Source organism: Citrus clementina, unplaced genomic scaffold (assembly GCF_000493195.1).
Source record: "Citrus clementina cultivar Clemenules unplaced genomic scaffold, Citrus_clementina_v1.0 scaffold_7, whole genome shotgun sequence".
Taxonomy (NCBI): Eukaryota; Viridiplantae; Streptophyta; class Magnoliopsida; order Sapindales; family Rutaceae; genus Citrus; species Citrus x clementina.
Window position 1 is genome coordinate 16,937,999 of NW_006262075.1, and position 24,044 is coordinate 16,962,042.

At 32.1% G+C, this 24,044-nt stretch overlaps 2 protein-coding genes across 7 annotated transcripts; both read right to left on the reverse strand.

The window, feature by feature from the left end:
- Window positions 1–401: 401 nt before the first annotated feature.
- On the reverse strand, window positions 402–4,875 carry LOC18036903 (serine/threonine-protein kinase ATG1t). 6 transcript variants are annotated; one of them, XM_024180884.1, is made up of 8 exons: window positions 4,554–4,875; window positions 3,450–3,588; window positions 3,298–3,356; window positions 2,619–2,683; window positions 2,324–2,420; window positions 2,158–2,238; window positions 1,967–2,078; window positions 402–1,884 (listed from the first exon to the last, which is right to left on the reverse strand). In XM_024180884.1, the coding sequence occupies exons 1-8, from the start codon at window positions 4,803–4,805 to the stop codon at window positions 1,808–1,810; spliced, it is 882 nt and encodes a 293-aa protein (XP_024036652.1). In that variant the 5' UTR covers window positions 4,806–4,875; the 3' UTR covers window positions 402–1,807. The 6 variants fall into 6 exon arrangements, with proteins under 6 accessions (XP_024036652.1, XP_024036653.1, XP_024036651.1 ...); XM_024180885.1 differs by having other exon boundaries at window positions 404–1,852; window positions 3,471–3,588; XM_024180883.1 differs by having other exon boundaries at window positions 404–1,852; window positions 2,324–2,417.
- Window positions 4,876–7,815: 2,940 nt separating this feature from the next.
- LOC18037373 (putative receptor-like protein kinase At3g47110) lies at window positions 7,816–23,185 on the reverse strand. The gene is made up of 8 exons (XM_024181245.1): window positions 23,000–23,185; window positions 22,811–22,867; window positions 19,624–19,705; window positions 18,715–18,829; window positions 18,372–18,604; window positions 18,204–18,266; window positions 8,298–10,871; window positions 7,816–8,195 (listed from the first exon to the last, which is right to left on the reverse strand). Exons 1-8 carry the CDS (start codon window positions 23,183–23,185, stop codon window positions 7,816–7,818), a joined length of 3,690 nt encoding a protein of 1,229 aa, XP_024037013.1.
- Window positions 23,186–24,044: the final 859 nt, after the last annotated feature.

Here is a 24,044-nt window from a genome sequence, read left to right on the forward strand (position 1 = left end):
TCATACAATTGATTTAAAAATGAAGCATAAATCAATTTGTTTAGCACTTACCTCCCCTGTTGGAGCACAAGTGGCCAGCCATAGCTTGCTACTCGGGCAAGACCTTGAAAGCTTGATAAAACAAGTTATTTTTTAGTAATACAAGATTTGACTTAGGTCTCGATTCTAAATCTACATTTTGTAAAAATCATATCCCCGCATCCATCTCACTTGGATGCTATGAACATTCTTGAGCTATTTATAACGCACAAAATTTTCCAATTTGCCAGCTGTTGTATATGTTCGTTTACATTAAATAGCTCATACTGGCCAAATGAGACCAGACCAGTCAAGCGTTAAGGAGAACAAGCCAAGTCTTCTTAAGTACTTGAGCAAAGCAGTGGTAGATATTAGCCAAAAGAGAAGTGGCAAATATTAGCCAAATACTACCATTACGTATGCATATACCAAAAAGGTCACCTGGGTTGTGAAATAGGACAATTAAATCAAAGTAACCGTAGACTTGCCCTTCAATTCAACTTATATTTTCTAGTCTCGTTCGGCGCACCAAATGATACACACACCATTGATGAAGTCATGAATCAAACTTTACCCGTTGATATACCATGGCGGCGCAGGCTTTCTGTATGCTGTTGAAAATAATTTTCTTAAACTTTTACTGCCCTGCAAATGAAGATGTACAATCTCTGTGATGTTTCCATACAGCATGTCAGTCAACATACTAATTTTCTTTGTAGTGGAAAATAGCAGTAGTATTAGCTATTGTTAATGGTGAAAAACAAGGAAAGTTGATTTCGTGAATAGTCCTTGTCTCCTCTCATGGCTTCTGCATTTGTTTTGCTAGTATGACTCTTCACCATTTTGCAAATTATTACTGCTCAACAACATCACCACCGCCAACCAAAATCAATAAGGGTAGGCTCTTCACTGTCACCTTCCAGGCAACCCAGCTCATGGCACTCATCTTCAGGCTGATTTGAATTTGGGTTCTACAAATAAGGCTCTGGCTTTTCAGTAGGAATTTGGTTAGCCAGTCCTCCAGGAAATACAACTGTTTGGACTGCAAATCGAGATGACGTACCTGTATCATTAAAAGCTACACCGACATTAACCATTGGTGGCAAGCTCATTCCGAGTACTGTATGACTATGTGGCTCTATTGCAGCATGTTAAAATATATATATCACGCTTTGCACACCCGTCCAGCAAAACTTTGCATGAATAAATTTACTTTTGCCATGACTGGCTGTTTTAAATTTTAATGAAATTAATTATATACAAAGATGTAGTCACCAACCAGAAAATATATAGAGCAACTGAGTACATATCACTTTTACAGAGTTATGAATACATTCTGACAAGAGCAAACACCTAACCACCATTTAATTTACAGAGGCAAAATCTCGAACCAGTTTTTAGGCAACCATCACTTTTGGACAAATTCAAAACATTATAAATAACTTGGGTTGACATGTAAGATGCAAGAGGGACTCCTAGATGGCTAAACCTTGGTGATGATGAATAAAACCTAAGCGAAAAGTTCTTTCTTAATGTACTAGACTGGTAAACAAGTATTTATGAATGTTCCCCAAAAGATACAATGAAGACAACCTCGATTGACGTCAATGTAAATGAGGTCAACAATGTCTGCAATGTAGAAATATTAGCATTCTGAGAAGCAACTGATATGCTGAAGGAGGTGTCAAAGGAGACGTAATTAAGGATGCCCAATTCAATACACAAGGGAAGTCAGAGACTCAGAGTTATGGGATATGAAAAGGTGCTCTTAGTATTGCACTATTCCTTCTCAGGAATCTATGGTGATAGAATTCGTTGAAGGACAAACGATCCACTGCAATGAATTGAGAAGACTGTAAGGGATGACTGCAATAAACCAGGAGTAAATAAAAGTATAATTATCTGGTGAATGTTAATATATGAAGCTCAAATATGGAGTAGATGATACCTGTATTTGCAGAAAGTAGCTTTAAGCACATATCAACACAATCTGGATGCAAAGCAGGGACGATAAGCTGAGAAAATGGAAGATGCTTACATGAATTGATGTTCCTCACCAACTGAAAAAAAAAAAACTTATTAGCTAAGATTCAAGCTAGCTCACTGTTAGGAATATTAATCTATGCAAAAATACGCTACCTGGACATTATTCCTACCAGAGAAAGGTGGGTAGCCATTAAGAAGCTCAAAAAGAATTGCCCCAACGCTCCACATATCAACCTACAAAGAAAGTTTTAAAACTTTCAGTAAATTCCGATGCATTTTAATAGCACAGAATCAATATCTAGGAAACAAAGAAATTCACCTTCTCATCATATCTTTGAAATTGGAGAACTTCAGGAGCCATGTATAATGGGGATCCACAAACTTTCTCAGCGTAATTGCCTGGATACAGGGTGCTGCTTAAAATATGAAGCAAACAGTCAATTTTAAGCTCCAGACTTTTCAAGAATGAAACTTCTGCATAATGTTTACATTTTAAAACTACAATAGAAACAAAAGAACAGAAAAAGTCAACATTCAAACACACTTCCAGGACATTGTCAAAAATAAGAACTATCCTCGCACAATATATTTGTATCCTTCTACTAAAAGTTTACCATGAAAGACCAAAATCTGCTATCTTGAGCATCACATCGTCATCTAGGCCAGATAGTAAAATGTTCTGTTCCACCAAAAGCAACAGCAAAGTCAATTTAAAAACTTACAATCTCGAAAACATACAATGTTTTAAAATGAAAACATATAAAATTAAAATAAAGAAAATTCATGTGTAGAAACACTGAAAATTTGGCAGTTTAGTGACAACTATACAATCACTGACGACGTTCAAAGTTCCTTTGAACTTCCCAAAATAGGAGCACAAAATAGTAGCTCATCAAACTTTAAGCTTGTGCAAGATTGTTCATTTTCTCGATTTCATCACTTTCTTGACAAACACACTAAAGAGCAAACCATATAAAGCAACCACAATCCTCTAGGGAACTCCATCCTCTATGATTAGCACCAACCAAGACTCTCATTTAGTTATTCATGGTATATTTCTCATGGAACAGAGAGAACCAGGTAGCAGCACAAAGAAAGAAGTAGAAGGTGCAGGGGATGACATACAACATGTTCACAGAAAAACTGCAAGAGCAAACAAGAACAGGGCCACACTGCGCAAACAACTAATGGTAAGCGGCATCTTCCATGTTCATAGAATCATTTAGAGAAACAAAATTTTCCAAATAAGTTAGAAATTCAAGACAATAAACCACAACACATAACTCTTCATACCTCTGGTTTCAAATCTCTATGGATAATGTGGTGAGAATTTAGAATTTCCAAACCTGCTCCTGCAACAAGGAATCAAGGATTCAGTCACATTCTTTTATATCTTACTTGATACAGGGAAGTGATTGGAGCAACAAAAATGCACAACTATTGACCAAAGGCTGGTAATGAGCTACCGAGCTGCTGAAGAAACTTTCTGGCAGTCTGCTCTGGAACCCTTCCATGCAGCCGAATGTAAGATGAAAGATTACCCCCAGCACAAAACTCAACCACAAGGAATATACAATTTTCAGCCTGACAGCAGAGGCAGCCAACTTCAATTTGTCATAGTACTATCGTTACATAAATGATTTATATATCATTTGCAACAGCCTATACGGCTTTCTTTATTAAGGGAATGGTGTAGCTCTAAGACAAATATGCCTAAGTACGAACAGATTTGGACAATCAAGAAATCACTTATTTTAAATTGTAATTTGCATGCAACGGGCATGCCGCCAGACCATTTAATAACAAAAATGTGTATGAGGGACAGGAAAATAGAAATCCAAAAAGTATGCTTAATTCCAACACATCTTATCTTACATAAACTATTTGCATCCCCAATTCAAGGTATAAATAATAAAATTGATTAGCTAAAATCAACCATTTGCATTTTCCAATTCAAGGTATAAAATAAGTTAGCTAAAAATAGTCAGAAAAGAAAATAAAAGAACCACAAAAAATAGCATAGTTTGAACATTAAGACCATCCTTTTCTCTAATAAGCAATTTGCATCTCCATGTCATGATAAAAAATAATGGTCATTTATGGAATATCCAATTGATAAAATCAACTTAACCAACAGGCTAATGAATTAATGAATCTGCATTCCAAGATAAATCTACACTAAATTAACAACTATTATCTCCAAAATAATTAAAGAAAAATCTAAAAATACATTTTCAGACCTCCAAGCTGATTTGAACAATCAGTTAACAAATGCAATTCAGCAAACACTTGACAAGTATCCAACAGCTTATCCAAAAATGAAATTAAAAAAATTAAGCAGACAGTTATGCTCTTACAACAAATCAAGCAAAATCATACGGGACGATCCTTTATCAAAGATAATTAAATGGATATCCCACAAACAGGCTAAAAATCAAAACCAATGAACTAAATATAAATAAATTACATTACCCAAATCAAAGAAACTCAAATTCAACAAACGCAAGAAAGGCAATTAAGAATCTGAAATTTCCATTTAAAGGGCTCACCTGGAAAGCGTCAAAAAGGCGAATTATGTTGGGGTGATTGACAGAGGAGAGGAAATTGAGCTCACAATCCAAGCAGCTCTTGAGGTGCTTGTTGAGTTTTTCAACATAAACTTGCTTCACGGCCACCACATCACCTGATGACAAGTGCTCCGCTTTCCACACTGTTGAGAGTGAATTTGAACTCTCTCCAATTTTTGATTTTAATGCATAGTCTCCCACTGTTTTGTTTTTTGAGAGTTTGTTTTGTTCCATTTCTGCTCTGGAAACTCATAAGAGTCCTGTCACAAAAGATAAAATAATGGAAACTCATCAGGGTAAGGCCGAGTTGCTACCGTGTTCTAATGCTTTCCCTTTGCGCGAGGTTATAAATAGTGCGTGACACGTGTCATGCGATGAAAATTTACGAAAATATTAATTTTAAATAATTAGTTAGGGTAAATTTCACTACAACCCCGATTAATGTTCGTAATCACTAATGAGTCTCTATTAGATTGTATGTCATCAAGGCGCGCCAAAACCCTTTTCTTGTCCCGAATTCAAATTAGAGCATCAATTAGGGGTATTTTAAAAAATCATTCATTTTTATTTACTTTTTGAAAAAATGGTAGAAATGTACTCATCATATTGGTCAACTGTAGTCAATCACTAAAAATATCAGGTGCTATAACAGCACCGGTCTTTTTCTTATCATTAACTAATTGATGCTAATAGTGATAAGAAAAATGATATAACTTTTACACTTTAAAAATTTCTTTCAATATTATGCTATTTTGTGCACTTATTTATTAAATTTGAGAATTTAAATTTTATTTTGTACACTCATTAAAATATTAAAAATATTCTAATTTAAACCACTTAAATTAATTCACTCAAAACAACCAAAAAAAAAAACTATCAAGCAAAGCCAGAAAAAGATTTAAAAATTAAAAATTTAGCATATACTTGCAACAAACAGATTCAATTGAAGTTGTAAAGAAATTTTTTAAACATAATTTTTAGTTATTTATTTTTGTTTACTATAGAATATGCTTAATAATGATTTTTGCACTCCCAAATTTTTTAACATCAAGAAGAATGAATTTTGTTTGCCCCCAATAACAACTGAAAAGAAATGGCGATTTAACGGGGGGGAAAAAAAAAGAAGCTAGATGATGCTGCTACTGGATGCAGCAGTTTATATGGGCTCAGTTTCAGCTTCCTCCCTATTTTCCATTTTTTTTTTCAAATCAAAATAAAAAATTTGACCATCTTCACAATAGTTTATTTCAATTTAATGTTTTGAAGAGAAATGGACACTTAAATCTCAAGATTTAAAAAAATGATCATAAAGACCCTCAATTTTTTATTGAAAAATACCAAAACCCCCTTTTGACAATAATACCCTTTAAATTTAGTAATTAAAAAATTAACTTTAAAGTTTTGTAACTAATACAAATTTAATATAAATAATATAGTCTATCTAGTAGACTAATAATATTAAATTATTTTTAACATTTAAAATAATATTAAAATATTATATTATTTTAATAATATATTTGTATTTATTATAAAGATTTTAAATAATTTTCTGGGTTAAATTGATTTTACAATTAGCAAAATATATCCCTATTATAAATACGAAATTTATTATTTACATAATATTTAAAATAATTTTAATTTTAATTTATTTACTATAGTATTATGTTTCTATTTGTTATTAAAATTTACTTTAATTATAATAAAATATGTCTAATAGATTGTGAAATATAAAAATATTTTTTAAATATTAAAATGTATGTATTATTATATTTATTTCAATACCATATTTCTGTTTATTATAAAATTTTCAAGTCAATTTTTTTGGAATTTATAAAGTCAAATGGTATGATGGTAAAAAGAAGGGTCTTTGTATCTCTTACTAAAAACTTAGGGTCTTAATGGCCATCTTCCTAAATCTTAGGGGTGTAGATGTCATTTTTCTTATTTTGAAAATCAAAAGGGTCTCATAAATCTTGTAGTCAAAATATTTTAAAATATTGATTTGCTCATTGTCCAAGTAAGTTTTGTTCAAGATGCTGGAAATAAAATTTTAATATTTAAAGCAAAAGAATTACAGATTGAATAATGAGTGCACTATATCATAAGTATTCAAAATAATTATAATATACATGACTTATAATAAATTGTTCTTAATAGTAATTCACATGATGAGTATTTCTGTAATAAATTATTTTAATAAAGGATGGGGCTATTTAAACCATAAAAATACTTTTTGTACCTTTTTTTGTAAAATTTAATATAACAAAAAGAACCATACAGAAAATTATTATTTAAGACAAAGATAAGCCTTTTTAACACCCTTCTTCTTCTGCTTCTTCTTCTTCCGTTTCTTTGTCTTCTCCACATCCATGTTATCTTGTAAATTTAAATAGTCTGTTTATCATTCATTGCAATTGCAGCCTTATAAGAATAGCAATGTAAATGGAATTATGGAGACTGACGAAAATTACCTATAGTAATACAATTTACTTGATCATAGAGTTCAACCTTTCTCATTGTTCTAGTGGAAAAAAAAAAGAAATCAACAAATATTCTAGTAAAGAAATTATAAAAATCATATTCATAAACTATCCAAAGACAAAAAAAAAAAAAAAAATCAGATTTCATGAATACTGTTAAAACAAAAAGGCCCACCAAATAAATCAAGATGATGTTGTCATTTTTTGGAAATACATATATATATATATAACCTATATGATTGTTTATACCGGAGGTGATTTCTTTTTAATGATTACTGTTTATAGAAAGGAATCGTAGGAAAAAAATAAATAAAAAGGGGAATCATAAGAATGGAAAAGAAGATACTAAAACAAAAAAGATGAAATTAGATTTTGATGAATATGGACAAAATTTTGGAGGTATAGAAATAAAATATTGAGGTTTTTAATTAGGGTTAATTTTGAATTACAGAAAGTTTAAAGATGAAAATTCTTATTTCATACTTTTGTTAATGGAGTGTATAGAGTAAATGGGTGTAGAGAGTTATTACTTAATTCAAATAACCCCACCCTTTAATAAAATATAAGTATTTAGAGTAATTTTTAAAGTGTATATTAAAGCAGTAGATTATCATGTTTTAAAAAATAGAAATCGAAAGTAAAAGCATTGCACAGATCGATCGTAACATGCATTCAGCGGGAATATAAGATTTTACACTCCGATATAATTTAATATTATTCCATGAGACTAAAGATTAATAACTTTGACTGGAAATTTATACAAATCACGCCCTCCTACCTATAAAAACCTCCTTAGCAGCACCTAATTTTGCCACGACATCTATTATTTGCATTCGCTCGGATGGAGATTCCATTGAGCACAGAACTCCAATTTTCACTATAGTAGCCAAGCACTCCTCGATTTTGGCTCCATAATTTCCAGGATTACTAGAGTTGCTCGCCCTTGGTTTCAAGTCCAACAACAAAGAAGGATCAACAATTTCCATTAATTTTTCTGGTAGAGACATCTTGGCAAATTCATGGAGAGTCAAACCGTCATTAAACATGTTATCGGTTGGCCGTCTTCTTGTAAACATCTCTAGCAATAAGATTCCAAAGCTGTACACATCTCCTGTCATGGACACATCCCCGCCCATGCCATACTCTTGAAAAGGAAAAAGACATTTCGGATTCTTTGTGTTAGATACTAACAATCAAACATTAACATTATTTAAAAGTACAAAGTGTCAAATATGAATATAAATACCTGGGGCTATATAACCGACAGTTCCTTTTATCCCAATTGAACTTGATGAAGTTTCAAGAATTGTACAAGGTGAGCGATCAGAAAGAAATCTTGCAAGCCCGAAGTCACCTACATGGGCGATCAAGTCATAATCAAGTAGAATATTGCTTGGCTTTATATCACCATGAACAATTGGCGGTTGGCAGTGATGGTGAAGATATTCAATTACAGAAGCCACATCAATGACTACGTTCAGTCTTTGAATGAGATTTAAGTTGCCTGCTTCAAGTTGATCATTGCTCTGGTGCAGCCAATCCTCCAAACTTCCACATGGCAAGTATTCGTAAACAAGAGCCTTGAACTCAATCCCTTTAAAATCAATGCTTGAGCAAACAGTGATGATTTTGATGAGATTTCGATGGCGAATATTTCTTAATGCTTCACATTCAGCAACAAAACTCTTGGTTGCACCCTTTTGCTTAAGATTCATTACCTTCACTGCTACTGGCATTGCATTTTCACCAAGATTCCCCTTGTACACGGAGCCAAAGCTTCCCTGACCAATTATGTTTGATGATGAAAATTCATTTGTTGCCTTACTTAGCTCCGCATAGGAAACCATCGGAAATCGTTGTTCCACCCGCAACGTGCTTGAGGATTTATGTGCAAGTTTCCTTCTTCGATTTTCAACAACAGTACGGCATGTTAATAAGATGAGAACTGACCCAATCACAGGAAGCAGAACCTTGAGAAGAGTGACTGTTGATTTTCTTGGTCTAGTAGAATGGCAAGGTGGCAAGTGCAGTTCATTTAAACCCCCACAAAGCTTCTCATTCCCAAGTAGAGAAATATTAATTTTACTACTGAAAACTCCTTTTGTTGGTACTTCACCCTCAAAGTGATTATAAGACAAGTTTAAGAGTTCCAAGAACAATAAATTCTCGAAATATTTTGGAATCTGACCTGACAAATTATTGCATGAGAGATCTATCGCTTTAATGCTTTTCAAAGAATTCAAAGCAAAAGGAATGCTACCGCTGAAAGAATTTTCATGCATATCAAGATATTCTAAGCTTGTACAAGAACTTAGAGTAGTAGGAATTTCACCGGAAAATTGATTTCTAGATACATACAAGGCACCTAGATTCTTCAAGTTTCCAACTTCTACGGGAATAGGACCACCAAGAAGGTTATCAGACAGATCTAGGAGAGTTGAAAGGGTCTTTATGCCGAGGATTTGTTTTGGCAAGGCACCAGTGATTCTATTTTGGGAAATAGATAATTCCATCAAATTTTGACAATTCCCAAGGGATGAGGGTATACCGCCTTTCAAGTTGTTGATTCTTAGCCAAAGACCAGTCAATAATGTCAAGTTGCCAAGAGAGTCAGGGATGGTCCCAGTCATGTTGTTTGCAGACAAGCTCATAGCTTGTAGGTTTCTGAGTTCACCAATGGTATGAGGAATAATGCCATTTAGTTGGTTATAATGCAGATAAAGGGCATTCAATTTGATAAGATTTTTCATTTCAAAAGGTATGCTGCCAGATATTTGGTTGTGTTGCATGTCAATACTGGTCACAGTTGTTGAGAGGTTGACTATCGAATGTGGTAGCACTCCTCCAAATCTATTGGAACCAATTTCAAGCGCTTCCAATTTGCTGCAGTTTGTGAGAAGGGTTACAAAATCAAGATCACTGATTGTTCCACCACCTAAATTATTGTCTTTCAAATTGAGCCAATTTAGATTCAGGAGACTGCCAAAATCAATTCTCACATTCCCACTGAAAGAATTATCAAACAGTTCAAGCCCCTTAAGGTTTGAAACATTGGACAGTGAATGTGGGAGAGTACCTGTAAGATTGTTTTGTCCTACATTTAGATATGCCAGATTCGGAAGATTAAAACCTATGTCAACTGGAAGACTTCCTTCGAATCTATTAAACGCTAAAGAAATCGTCTGAAGGGAAGAGATGTTAAAAATTGAAACAGGAAACGTACCAAAGAAGTTATTTTCCTCTATGCTGAAGTAGTATAAATCTCTTAATTGACCTAGACAGTCAGGAAATCTCCCACTCAATCCATTCACTCCAATATTAATTACTTGAAGAGCTGAGAGATTCCCAATGGAAGGTGGGAACTGGCCTGTTAACTGATTGTCTGCAAAGGATAATACCTCAAGCTTCAACCAGCTGTAACCAATATCTACTGGAACTTCTCCCACAAGGTGGTTTCGGCGGACACGGAAATTGATGAGGTTAGAGCAACGGGACAAATTGGTGGGTATTTTACCAGAAAAAGAATTATTTGTCAGCAATAGAGTTTCAAGCCTGAACAGACGACCAGCTTCATTGGGAATTTCACCATAGAAATCGTTGTTAGCCAGGTTGATGACTCTAAGGAAGCTGAGATTCCCAACATAAGGCGATAAGAAACCCCCTATGCTTTGGTTTCTCAAATCTAACTCAGTTACTCTTTGGTGTCGATGACCACAAGTCACGCCTGTCCATTGGCACAAGTTGATAGAATTGTTCCATGAACTTGTAACACCAAGTGGATCCTGAAGCTGTGACTTTATGGCAAGCAAAGCAAGACGATCTGTCTCGTTTGAAAGGGCGAAACAACTATCAGAATTAAGCAATGAAAACAAGCTAAAGCACCATACTAAAGTGGCAAGGCAGCTCATGGAATTGGAATTTAGCATGTTTGAGCGTGAAGCGGGGAACAAGATACGGCTGCTCAATGTTGTGCTCAGAATGTGTGGACGATTGTTTCAACTTCATGTGATGGGTTTTTAAATCACACAAAATACAAAATTTTCTTCATTGTTTGGTGTGGACCACCTCAACATCATGTCAATTCATTTATTTAAATTTAACACGAGAACACGAGTTGACACTCCTATTCATATTGCCTGTCAATTTAGCAGTGGTACAGCTAATTAATTAAGGAACAACAAATAATAAGGCTGCTAACAGTTAGGAGTATTAAGCCACGAATCATGCGACTGCTCGAATGGGCGGCCAAACACCGCAAACTCAGAACGACATCGTTTTGGTTTTGCCTATTCGGGCACCCATTCGGACAAACGAGAATTTTCCTTATGCTATAAGAAAGTGGCAAGCAGCTCATGGAAAAGGAATTTATCGTGTTCAAACTTTGAGGGTTTTTATTAGGCTGTGCTCAAAATGTGTACATGATGGATGCAACTTCAAAAAAAAAAAAAAAAAAAAAAAAACTTCAAGTGAAGGGCTTTTAGAGCAGATTTTCTTCGTATCCTGAATTAAACCGAGTGTCAGTCAATAAAACGCAGCTGAGTAGTTGAATGCATGGTTGTTGGAGTCTTTGGACATTAAAAACTATTAAAATAGTTTTTGGACATTAAAAACTATTAAAATAGTCTTTGGACATTAAAAACTATTAAAATAGTCTTTGGACATTAAAAACTATTAAAATAGTTTTAATAATATTATGTTTATTAATTTGAAATATGTAATTTTTATGTTTGTTCTAATAATTTATTTTTAGTTATTTGAAGGATTTCAAATAAATCTTTGGGTTAAATAGATTTTATAACTAATAAATATCTCATGTATTAATAATATTAAAATTACTATTTTACATAATATTTAAAAGAATTTAAATTTTAATATATTTATTTTAATATTATGTTTTTATTTATTATGAATTTACTTGAACATAATAAAGTATGTAAAATATTAAAATAATAAATAATAAATTTATTTTAATATATATTATTAAATTTATTTTAATAAAATATTTTTTATTTTTATAATTTTAGAGATAATTTTTTGAGTTAAAAAAATTAAAGAATATTATATTAAAATAATAAATAATAAAATTATTTTAATATATATTATTAAATTTATTTTAATAAAATATTTTTATTTTTATAATTTTAGAGATAATTTTTTGAGTTAAAAAAATTAAAGAATATTATAATTAAAAGAAAATTTTTTAATCTTTATTAAAAATTTTAGAGTCTTTCTAATAAGATCTTTCCAATTTTAAAGATATAGACGTTTGCTAAAATCTTAAGGATGGAGACGATTCTTCTGTTAATTGTTATTTATTAATCATCACTAATCTCGTGAATTCTACTCAGACGTGACAAAATCCTGATCCAATTAAATAAGTAATAAGAAAACAATGTGGATGCAACGTTTTTTCTTCATGCTGTCCTGTAATGGTGATGTAAACCAAAGACGCAGTCAGTAAAGGCAGCTGAATGATTGAATGGTGTTGTCGGTGGAGTCTTTTGGATATGCAATAAAGTCCAATCAATTTTTTTTTTTTTTCCTTGGAAAGTTCTACTCGAAAGCCAAATGGTTGAACATTGACGATCCAGTAATTATGGCCGCGCTATCCTAAAACAGTTCACATATTTTAAAAGAAACAAATCAGTAAAATCTCAATAAATTAATGATATTGGGATTATTGTGTATAAAATTTATTAATTTATAGAATATGTATAAAATTCAATAAATGTATATTTTAATCAACTAAAAAATTATTATTTTTTACCGATCTAATCAATTAAAATGAATTAATCTATTAAGCTTAAATTAAATTAATGAAAAAATTAAAATTCTTGCAATTTCAAAATTCAACCTTACAACTTTTAGAAGTAATAAGTAAAAATAGAGATGAGATCTATCTATATTTAAAATTTTTAAAAAATAACAATAGTCATATTTTATTTAATAAAATATCATAAAAATGATATTTGTAAGTTTAGTAAATTATTAATTTATGCTATAATTGGACAACAGAATTGCATAAAGGTTTTTAAAAAAAATATTATTTTATTAATTTATTAAAATTATTAATTTAGGCCGTTGACTTAACTCGGGACTGTAAAAAATTATTATGTAATAAAGATTATTAATTTATCGAGTATCAAATTATAAAGATTTTACTGTATATCATTATAACTAAAACTATGTTGCCTAAGAGGGAACGTAATCCCAAATTTGTCGACTGTTAGGATATCAATTACTGAAACCCAACAAATCCTCGAGCAGCCACGTTACAGATTTCATTAACCTGTTCTTCCAGTTTTTTGGCTGGTGAACTTTATGCAAAATTCTGAGCACAAATAGAACTATTAATAAGTTAATTGTTGTAACAACTAGAAGCATAATTTATTCAACAATTGTGCCATTACTACAACCCATTAGAAACAAATAATTGTTGAAAGAATATGTCGGAAAATTTATGGAAAATCGAAAGAAGTCATTTGTTACTATAATATGGTTAGGTAGGGAAAATAATTATATGATAAATTAAAATTACGGTAAATTTAATAATAGAGGAAACATGTGTGACAGCTAGAGATCACAATTGTCTGCTATAAGCCTGGATTTGACAATCGTGAAGTGTCCTTGTAAATACCTATTTGCACCCACATGACAACATCACTGATCACATCCAATTACACTTAAACAATTCAAGGGAAAATTAATAATTTTCTTCTTGAAATTTCATGATAAAACAAAGATTTGGTTGGGGAAGGGTGGGGACTTCCTTTTACAAACATTTACTCTCAATTCTTGCTCTCATTTGGACACGAGGGAGAGAAGAAACCAAACAGATTCTTTCAATGAGTAACATAACTCCTTCGAGTAGCTGAAACACACTTTTTATTTGATTTTTATGAATTAACTCTCATTCTTTTTATGAATTGAAGGATTTTGTCACGTACGATTATGATTTTTGAGTCAAGGAATCCATTGTAATTGTATGTTACGAATTCCAATACACAACGAGAACCTTAATAAATTAATAGTATTGAGACCATAAAAAATTTATTAATTTAATAAATATTATTATATCAATAAATTAATAATAATTTATTAATATAAATTAATATAACAATGGCTACAAGTCGAAATTAATTTCAGAAGCAAGCAACATTGGAAACTTATTTTCAAAAGTCTTATAGACATATCATACGTATTTAGTTTCAAATTATTTAATTATTAAGTTATATATTAATTGTATCCTATAGCAAAACAAGATTTTTCTTTGAAAATTTGTTATCTAATAAATTTATTATATTATTAATTTCTTACGTTCATCCCAAATTGAGACTAACAAAAATTATTATTTAATTGAGATTATTAATTTATCAGGTATAAATTAACAAGCTTCTACTGTACTTCATATTGATGAAGTTATTCTTCTGTCTCAATTACAAAATTAGTCGACTCTATTATTGCAAGAAACATAGTTAACCCAAATAAAATTGACCGTAAATTGACCAATAAATAAGTAAATTTTCCTTTGGTGTCATCTATTGTCACTTAAAAAGACAAAAGTGCCCTTAATCTAAAAATAAATTATAACAATTTGTTCTCACTTTCCTCCACCCTCTCCTCTCCTTTCCTCCGTGCTTATTGATTTTTAAAATTCACAAACTAAAAGCATCATAAAATGGCAGCTGCTAGGTTACATATACTGTAACTTAAGGTTGACCGAAAAATAGTTTCTCACTATCTTCTACTTATTTGACAAGCAACGCGAGTCTTTCAAAGTTATGTTGCATCTTATCCAAGGACAATAAATAAGAGCATCAATTCTCAAAATATCTTTAATTGTTCTTAAAAAATTAAGCTTCCACTCACAAACCATGAATGAAAGCAATTGTTGTTCTTAATAGGATGGTAGCCAAAAAATTAAGCCCCTCTGGGCATTTGGCTTCATAGGAGTAACTTTAAACACCTAAATAACTACCATAACAATTACTTATTATCGTGGTCGTCAGTCATCCAATCATTATGTGTTTTGAGTAATTATCTAATCATCACATAAAGTTACAATTATGTCACAGAACCTAAATATCTTTTACAACAATTATTTAGACATTATATGCCACGTCGATTGAAACTCCAATGCCAAATCAGCTTCCAGTGATATAGGCGTATCCAGTTACCCTGTCAGTACACCTTAACTATCTGTCATATTTCTTATGGAAACCAAAATTTATAACCAAAATCCTACAAGCCGAGCAATTGAATGAATAATTGACTAAAAAGTATTAATTAATTCTTTTAATGGATTCGCTATCTTTCACGGTAGGCAACTGATATTCCAACTCATGGTCGTTGCTTTGTGCTTCTATTTTATGCCATCTGCGCACAAAAACAATTTTTCTTAGACTTAGCATATAACTTAGGTTTTGGTGAATGAGGATGTTGGGGTTAGGAGAATATCAAGTCTCTAATTGCTTTAGTTTCATTTCATGGATGGTTAACTTGATTAATGAGATTTGATTTATTACGTATATGTGATTCGACTGGATTCACAATTAGAGAATTAAGAAGAAATTATCTATGTTTGATGATGGAGATAGAGAGACAAAGTGAGAGGGAACAGAGCAGAAGAAAGAGTGGATAACACCCGATTCTACTCGACCTACTGTGCCGGCGTCCCACTAAAGCCATTTAAGTGAAAGCCATCAGATTGGATTGGTATTAATCTAATGGCTGATTTAGGTACAAGACAAAAATATCAGGTTAGTTGCCCTTGGGCAAAGTAGCTGGAACCTTATATTAATAGATTTTTTTAGGGAAATTCTCAATTTCTCTCTACTGTAATTAATGTATACTATTTATTTCTTTATTGTTTTTATAATAGTTAATAATCTCTTGATAGCATAATTTTATAATATCATCCCTATTTTCAAATACACTTTTATTTATATTTATTATAAATTAAATAAATCATATGAATAGAAACTAAATAAAAAATTTAATAAGAAAAAAATTTTCTTGTACTTTTTTATTGGTAAACATTTTCTTATAATAAATATTTTAAAATTAAATGTACAAAGCACAAGAAAATTTTTTATTATTTATTTTATAATAAATGAATAAATAATTTCTTGTGCTTTTTACATTTAATTTTAAAATATTTATTATAAGAAAATGTTTATAAAATAAAAAAGTACAAGAAAAATATTTTATTATTAATTTTTCACATCAAAATATATATTTCTTATTTTTAATACTTAATTTTTTATTTTAATTTCCATTCATGTGATTTATTTAATTTATAATAAATATGAATAAAAGGGCATTTGAAAATAAAAGTAGTATTGTGAACCTATGTTGTCAGGGGTTATCGGTCATTATAAAAACATAAGGGGTCAAATGATATATATTAATTACAGTAGGGGAAATTGAGAATCTCCCTTATTTTTATCTAAAAGTAAAGTTATATTATACCTACCTCCCCTAAAATAATAAGGATTCTCTCTCTCTCTCTCTACAGTTCTCAAATAATTTTTTTTTTGTAATTTAGCAAACAATAATATTTCATGAGTAAGGAGGGGAAAAAAAATATTACAATCACAATCATTTCCTAGTTTTTATCAATAACTATTTTTCAGTAAATTCTTATTATATTATTTTGAGATTCTTATGAATTGCTAATTTTTTTTTCATTTAAGTGCAATTTGCATTTTCATATTAAATATGAAATTTATCTAAATTTTACATAAATCTAATAACTATGAATGTATATGTTTGTTTTATTATTCGCGAAAAGGAAATCAACATCTCTAAAATTTGGAAAAATAGTCGTGGAGACTCTTGAGGTTTTAATTAAAGCCATCAAGATCTCATTTGGACCATAATATCCTTTAATATAATAACTAAAAGATTGATTTCAAAATTCTTTTAATAAATGCAAATATAATATAAATATTTTAATCCATCTAGTACACTAATAATATTACACATATTTTTAATTTTAAAATAATTTCAAAAGTGAAACATTTCTTTTTCTATTTCACTGGCCTAGCCCCCTTTTTGATTACTAACTTATGACAAGCAACCCTCGAATCAATTCTGGCATATCTTCGTGCGACTAGGAAAATACATCTGCATGAGATTGTAAGCACTTTACTAGCCCGTCCCTTACTGCCTGGCTTAAACTGGCTGCTGCCGACCCTTCTTGGAGTCCCCCTGACTATTGAGCGCAGTAACTTGTAAGGTCTCCTTTGCAGCTGTAACATAACAGCTCCTTGCCATCCTTTGGTCACCCTTCACTACGCCTACCATCCCGTTTACTCTATATTTCAATGCCAAGTAATGAGTGGACATCACACACTGGCTTACCCTCATGAATAGTCGCCCAAATATCATCTGGTAAGGACTATTTTCTTCCACAACAATAAAATCCAACATCACTGTCTTTTTAGACGACTTTGTAGGGGTGTTCGCAGATCGGATTTTACAGATTAGATACCAATCCATATCCAATCCATGATTTTGCATATTATAATTTTTCAATCCAATCCAATCCACGAATTGATTAAATTCAATCCAAATCCAATCCATATATCTGAGGATCGAATACGGATTTGACTCAATCTATATCCAATCCATACGTATGCAGATCGGATACTGATTTAACTCAATCCATATCCAAATCTATCATTTTGCGAATTGATTTGCGAATTAAAAATTTAGTTATCTCCAATCCATAAACTAATGAAATTAAAAAAACAAAATCTAATATAAAAATAATTTTACTACTAATTAAATTTAAAATTGAATAAAATTTAAACAAACTAATTGTTTGTTTTAATAATACATTCAAAATATAACACATCGAGATTAATTGTTCAAATAAAACTATAATAATACGTTCAAAGTTTTAAAATATAACACACCAAAATTAATTGTTCAAATAAAGTTACAATAATACATTAATATAACACCAAAATTAATTGTTCAAATAAAGCCACAATAATACATTGAAAGTCTCAAAATAAAACACACCAAAAGGAAAAATGTCCATCTCTAATTTGTGTTTCGTACTTTAACCTAAACAAAATAAACATAATTGATATAAATAACAAGTAAAAAAATTTATTTAATAAACAAATTTATAAATATTTACCCTTATATCCCATCAAATGCCATCGAGCTTCATCAAATATGTTCTTGTCAGCTCCTATAATCTCTGCACGTATAAGACAAGAAAAATGTCAATTTTTAAAATAGAATAACAATATAAAGTCAAATAATAATCAATAAATAAAATTAAAGTTAAATTGTTACATTTTACCTGTTTCAATATGTTCAATCTCATCTATTGCTTCATCAAGATTTATCGGAGTTGAACGTAGCCAATTTTGTGTGCAAATTAGTGTCTCCACCGTCCTTGTAGATAGTGAGCACCAATGTGGATCAAGAAAACGCCCACCAATGCTAAATGCTGACCCAGATGCCACAGTGGAAACAAGCATGACCAAAATATCTCGAGCAACATAAGACAAAATTGGATTTGGAAGAATTAATCTTCCACCAATCCAATACATCAAAATTCTAACAAGTAAAGATCCACTTTTGTTTTGCACTCTACAAAAGTATCTTTTAAAATCCTCATATAACCCGAATCAAACACTTGCCTAACCTCAGTATCAACCTCTAATTCCTTTTCATCATTTACTACATCCATTATTTCCACATCATCACCATAAAGCAATTTGTATTCCTCATATAAACTATTTAAATTATTCCGCACTTTAACAACCAACTAATTAACTTTAAATTCACCAAACAACACTACAAAACAATATCTCAAAAACCATTCTTTATGTCGTGGATCAAGCAAAATAGAAACAAACAAATAAGGGTTGACTGTTTCATAATTTCCTCAATACTTATCATACTTATTTGTCATATTTTCAGCCATTATCTTCAAAAATAAATCTTTATTATCCCTCTAAGCTTGCAATTGTGTATGAATCAAACATAATTGGGGCAAAAAAGTATTGGATGTCACATATAAAGAACCCAAAAATGTCAAAGTGGCATCATGAAAGACCTTCATGAATTTAATGAAATAATGAGCATATTCCCAATCAATTGAAGAAGGACACGTTTTTGGCTTACTCAAACAAAACTCACGAATGTATTGTGCATCATGAAACTCTAACCGATCAAATACTTTTTCATACTTTTCAGTAGCCTTTAAGATGAAAAAAGTGGAATTCCATCTAGTTATGACGTCTAGACACTACAACTTATTTGACGAAATTTTCTCTCGCTCTGCATATGCCTTAAACTTTTGTGTCCTAGAAGGTGAAAATCTAACAAATATTACAACATTGCGAATTCTAGAAATCGACTGATGATACTTTTTTAACCCCTCTGCAACAATGAGATTTAATATATGTGCACTACACCTCAAATGCATATTTTGACCCCCTAAGATTGCACCATTCCAATTGTTCACAACTTTTGACAAATAAAAACAGAACTTAATTAGATAAAATGCTCACAAGCTTCTAAACTAGTGGATTTATTAGGCGTACCTTCAACATTACTGGATGATTTAGAACTTGGGGGAGCTGAATCTACAGCTACGCATTTTCCTTTATCAAGTTGAGAAGTCATCTACACCACCAATATGAAAAATCATTAAAACTAATTACGAAAAATAATAGGAACAAAATAAGCTTAAAAAGAAAGTAATAATTTAAGTTTAATTAACTCAATCAGTGAGGTCTTTGCATAAACACAAAATTCTTGTTTAATAATAGCAAAAATCATTAAAATTAATTATGAAAAATAACAGGAACAAATTAAGTGATAAGTATTGGAAGAAAAAAACACAAGAAAGTTAAACTAGCATCCACTTCCAGGGGGAATTCCTCTTTATTGAAATCAAAATGTTAAGATAATTTTTCCACACCCGTCTACTTCAAGCCGATACATATAAATAATAAAAAGCTATTGTATAGCCAGCCTTATTACACACTCCTACACAAAACAAAGTCTAAACTATTTCCTTAACAAACTTAAGTTAACAGCCCATACTTATCTTGCTTCTGTCTCTAACGAATTTTATCCCAACAATTCATCCTTTTGTTATTTTATTTAGTCATATCATTAAGCTCGAAAAGAAAGTAAGAATTTAACTTTAATTATCTCAATTGGTGAGGTCTTTGCACAAACACACAAAAACCCAAAAGAGCCACGAGGGTTCGAGGAGTGAGAAGGCTGTGATGGTGAAATTTTTTGGCTGGAACCAGTGATTGTGAAGTGGCTTGATGGGCTCAGGGAAGAAGATGGCTTGATAATGCCAAAATCGCGCGGCCGATGTCCTTCAAATCGATGTCTAGAGTGTATCGAACTGGGTGTTGCTAGTGCGTGTAATGGCAGGGAAGCAGGAAGCTTAGGGTTTTTTTGTTTGCAAATTGTTAGTGACCACTGACTTGCGTTATGCTACTTTACTTTTGGCGTTATGCTACTTTACTTTTGGGTTATGTTACCTTTTTTTTTTTTTGACAATAGCGTTATGTTACTTTACTTTTGGATGACTTTGCAAATTGTTGGTGACTTGATTACTTTACTTTTTGCTAGTGTATGTGACTTTGTTTTTATTTTGTTTTATAATTTTTATAAGTTATATTTGTATATTTGATTATTTAATTATTTTTTGTAATATATTTTTATTAGGTAATGGCTAAGTTATGTTATGGTGCTTATGTAACTATGTAATGTCACATTTATAATATTTTTAATTAAATTTATAATATTTTTAAAAATAAATAAATAAATATCTTTTTTTTTGCGGATTCACAGAAGTAAATCCATATCCAATCCACCGACTGTGGATTTTTAAAATTTCAATCCAATCCAATCCACCAATCCCAGGATCAGATTTTTACGGATCGAATGGATTGAACGGATCGGATCGGATTCTGAACACTCCTAGATTGTACCAGAGTCGACCTATCTTCACTCCCTCTTTTAACCCTTTCAACGCCTGAGGGTGATTGAAGGCTTCCAATTCAAGTATGGCCTGGTGGTACCTTTTCACAAAATCCCTCAGCTATTCGTGTTCTTCTTGCTTCATTCCCATTAACTCCATCATATCGTCCTCTTGGGCTACTGCTCCTCGGAACTGCTCGGCTAACTCTTGACACATTTGTTCAAAACCCTTTATACTTTCGCTTGACAACTTGCGGTACCAGTCTTGGGCTCGCCCCTCCAACGTCAGGGGAAATACTCGGCATCTCTATGCTGGCGTTAGCCCCTGAACCACTGTCATGTTGTTGAAGCGCTCGATATGCACTAACGGGTCACTTTTCCTGCAATACTTGAGGTCGGGGAAACGGAAATCCCTCGGGATCATAGTGCCTATGATCTCCGCTGAGAGTGGAGATTCGTCATCCAACATTATTCTCCAGCTAGGGGGCTTTCTTCTGCCCTGCATCTTATCTATCACATGTGCCAATTGTCGCTGATGAACATAATTTATATACATATTTTACCCTTAATTATATAATTGCTAGCTATTTTCATTTGTTATTTTTAATTAATTAAATTATTTTATTGAATAGGGGATTAATTGGAGATTATGGATAAAAAGGACATAAACGAACTCAATTTTGGAAGCATTAAAGATTAATTGATTTTTTGGAAGGAATTAGACATACATGCATGTGGAAATCAAGCCAAGGAACCGAATTCAACAAGTTAATTCATCATGCACATGCGGACAAAAGAGAGAAATTGATTTTAGCTTTAAGAAGGGACCCCACTTGGCTTTCATAAATGGAAAAAAGAAACCTATTACAATTTAAAGTGCCCACATGAGTGAAGCAAAACAAATAAAAGGCCAAACCCTTTTAGCTTTAGAATTGACAAGGTGGGGCCCATTTTACAGGCTATATAAGAAAGCTAAGCTTTTGGCTTTTGGGAGAGGAGGGCAGTCGCGTTTTCATGGCTGATTTTATTTCTTTTGTTGCTCCTTATTCAAGTATGTCTAACTAATTTTCTTATACTGAGGTTAAAGATGAAACCATGTTCAATGAAATAATTATCTTTTTATTTATTTAATTCCCTATATATGTTCTTTAATGATTATGGTTTTTATTTCACATGATTAATTGGATGTTATTAAAATCTTTTCATCAATTCTGTCATGCATTATTGATTATTATGATTAATATTCAATTAAATCTATGATTGGATCTATAAAGTTTATACATGATTATCTTTGATTCTATATCTTTTATTAAATTATTTACGTAGAGTGCTTATGGAAACTTTGACTCTTTGTTATTCAAGATGTTTACATGAGATACTTAGATGTCATATTATTAAGCAGAAAAAGAACCTACACAAGATTAATTTTAATTGGACTTAATTGTTATATTTATGAGATGACATAAATTGATTTCGAGTTGTCACTCTAAAATTGGGGATTAATTAATGTTTAGATAATTACTAATTGAATAGTGGTTGATTCCGAAACCTTGGTAATTTTTATCTTATTGAATTCTCCTTTATTTTAATTGCTTTCTTAGTTGAATTGGTTTAATTTTCTTAGAAACTCAATTTGGTCAACTAGGTTGGAATTAATAGTAATTTTAGATTTAAATTAGATTTTTCAATTTATAAAAATCCCTGTGGGATCGACCTCGTTACCACTACTCTATTTCTAGATTTGTGCGCTTACAAGTATATTAAAATTTTTCACAACAGTCGCACTTCCCCCTCTAATTCCAAAGCCCGACCAGGATCACGTGCTGCAACCTGATCACGCTCCTGTTCAATGTTGTGCAACCGTAATCTGAGCTCATTCTCCTCAACGTTTGCTCCTCGGGTACCACTTCCACAGATTTGCCCACTGCGGGATTGATCTCTCCCCTCATTCCCATGCTCTCCCAGAGTCTAGACTGCATCTCTATGAGCATGCGCTCCATCGGGCTGTCCCCCTAACAGAGGAATCTCCTCATTCCCATGCTTTCGATAGCTGGGTTCCGCCACAACCTCGTCTCTAATCGTTGTAGCCTTATAATCCTTCATTCTCTCATTCCTCAGCTCATGTAGTATGGCGGTAAGGGTCTCCATCTGCTTTTCCATCCGTTCTTGCATCACTCTTTCCCTAGCTTCATTCGCTATTTCTCAAAGAGTGATAATCTCATTGGTTTCATTATCACCCCCCTTGAACGCCACTCCTCGCCATATCTATAATGACTCGTTCTCCTTTATGCCACTAGTTGCTACATTTGTGGTAGTTTTTCGTTCACCTCCCCATAGACGGCGCCAAAATATTGATGCGGAAATCTGGTCATCCTTTGCTAGACCAAATTGAATTACCAATGGTTGTACTGACAATGACTGGAACACTGCACTCCTAATGCTTTCCCAATTGTACGAACCTAGAGACTCAAATCAATTTCCCTATTCCTTCACGACTTGCGCTCATAGAAACAAATCAGAGGCACTGGTGGTTTTTTCGGAGAAAACCCTCCGATGCTTAAGTCAGTACTCAGGGTTTCAGGAAAAATGTTGTATTTTAAGACACGTGCAAACTAATCACAAATGAATGAAAGAAAAGTGTTTTAGAAATAAATGCTGGAATCAAATTGGCAGAGTTTTCCCTTTTTTTTTTTTATCTATCCCCCTCCCTTCTATTTTTTTGACCTTTTATAAGCAATCATCCAGTATCCCTAGAACATTTCCCACGCCCGTCATACTTGGGCGATCAAGGGTCCTTACGGATCTCAATAGTCAAAAGTGGGCGACGTGGGGTGTCGTGTTTTTTTCTAATGGTTTGGGATGTGGCGAAACTGTTGCATTGATATGAGATTGTGCCCTCTTTCTGGGTGACATATTTCTAGTCGGTACATGCCTTTGATCGGTCATTAGGTGTACCGCGGAGAATACTTCCACCAAAAAACTACTCATAACATTTGGTTGAGGACTAGGAAATTGGGAC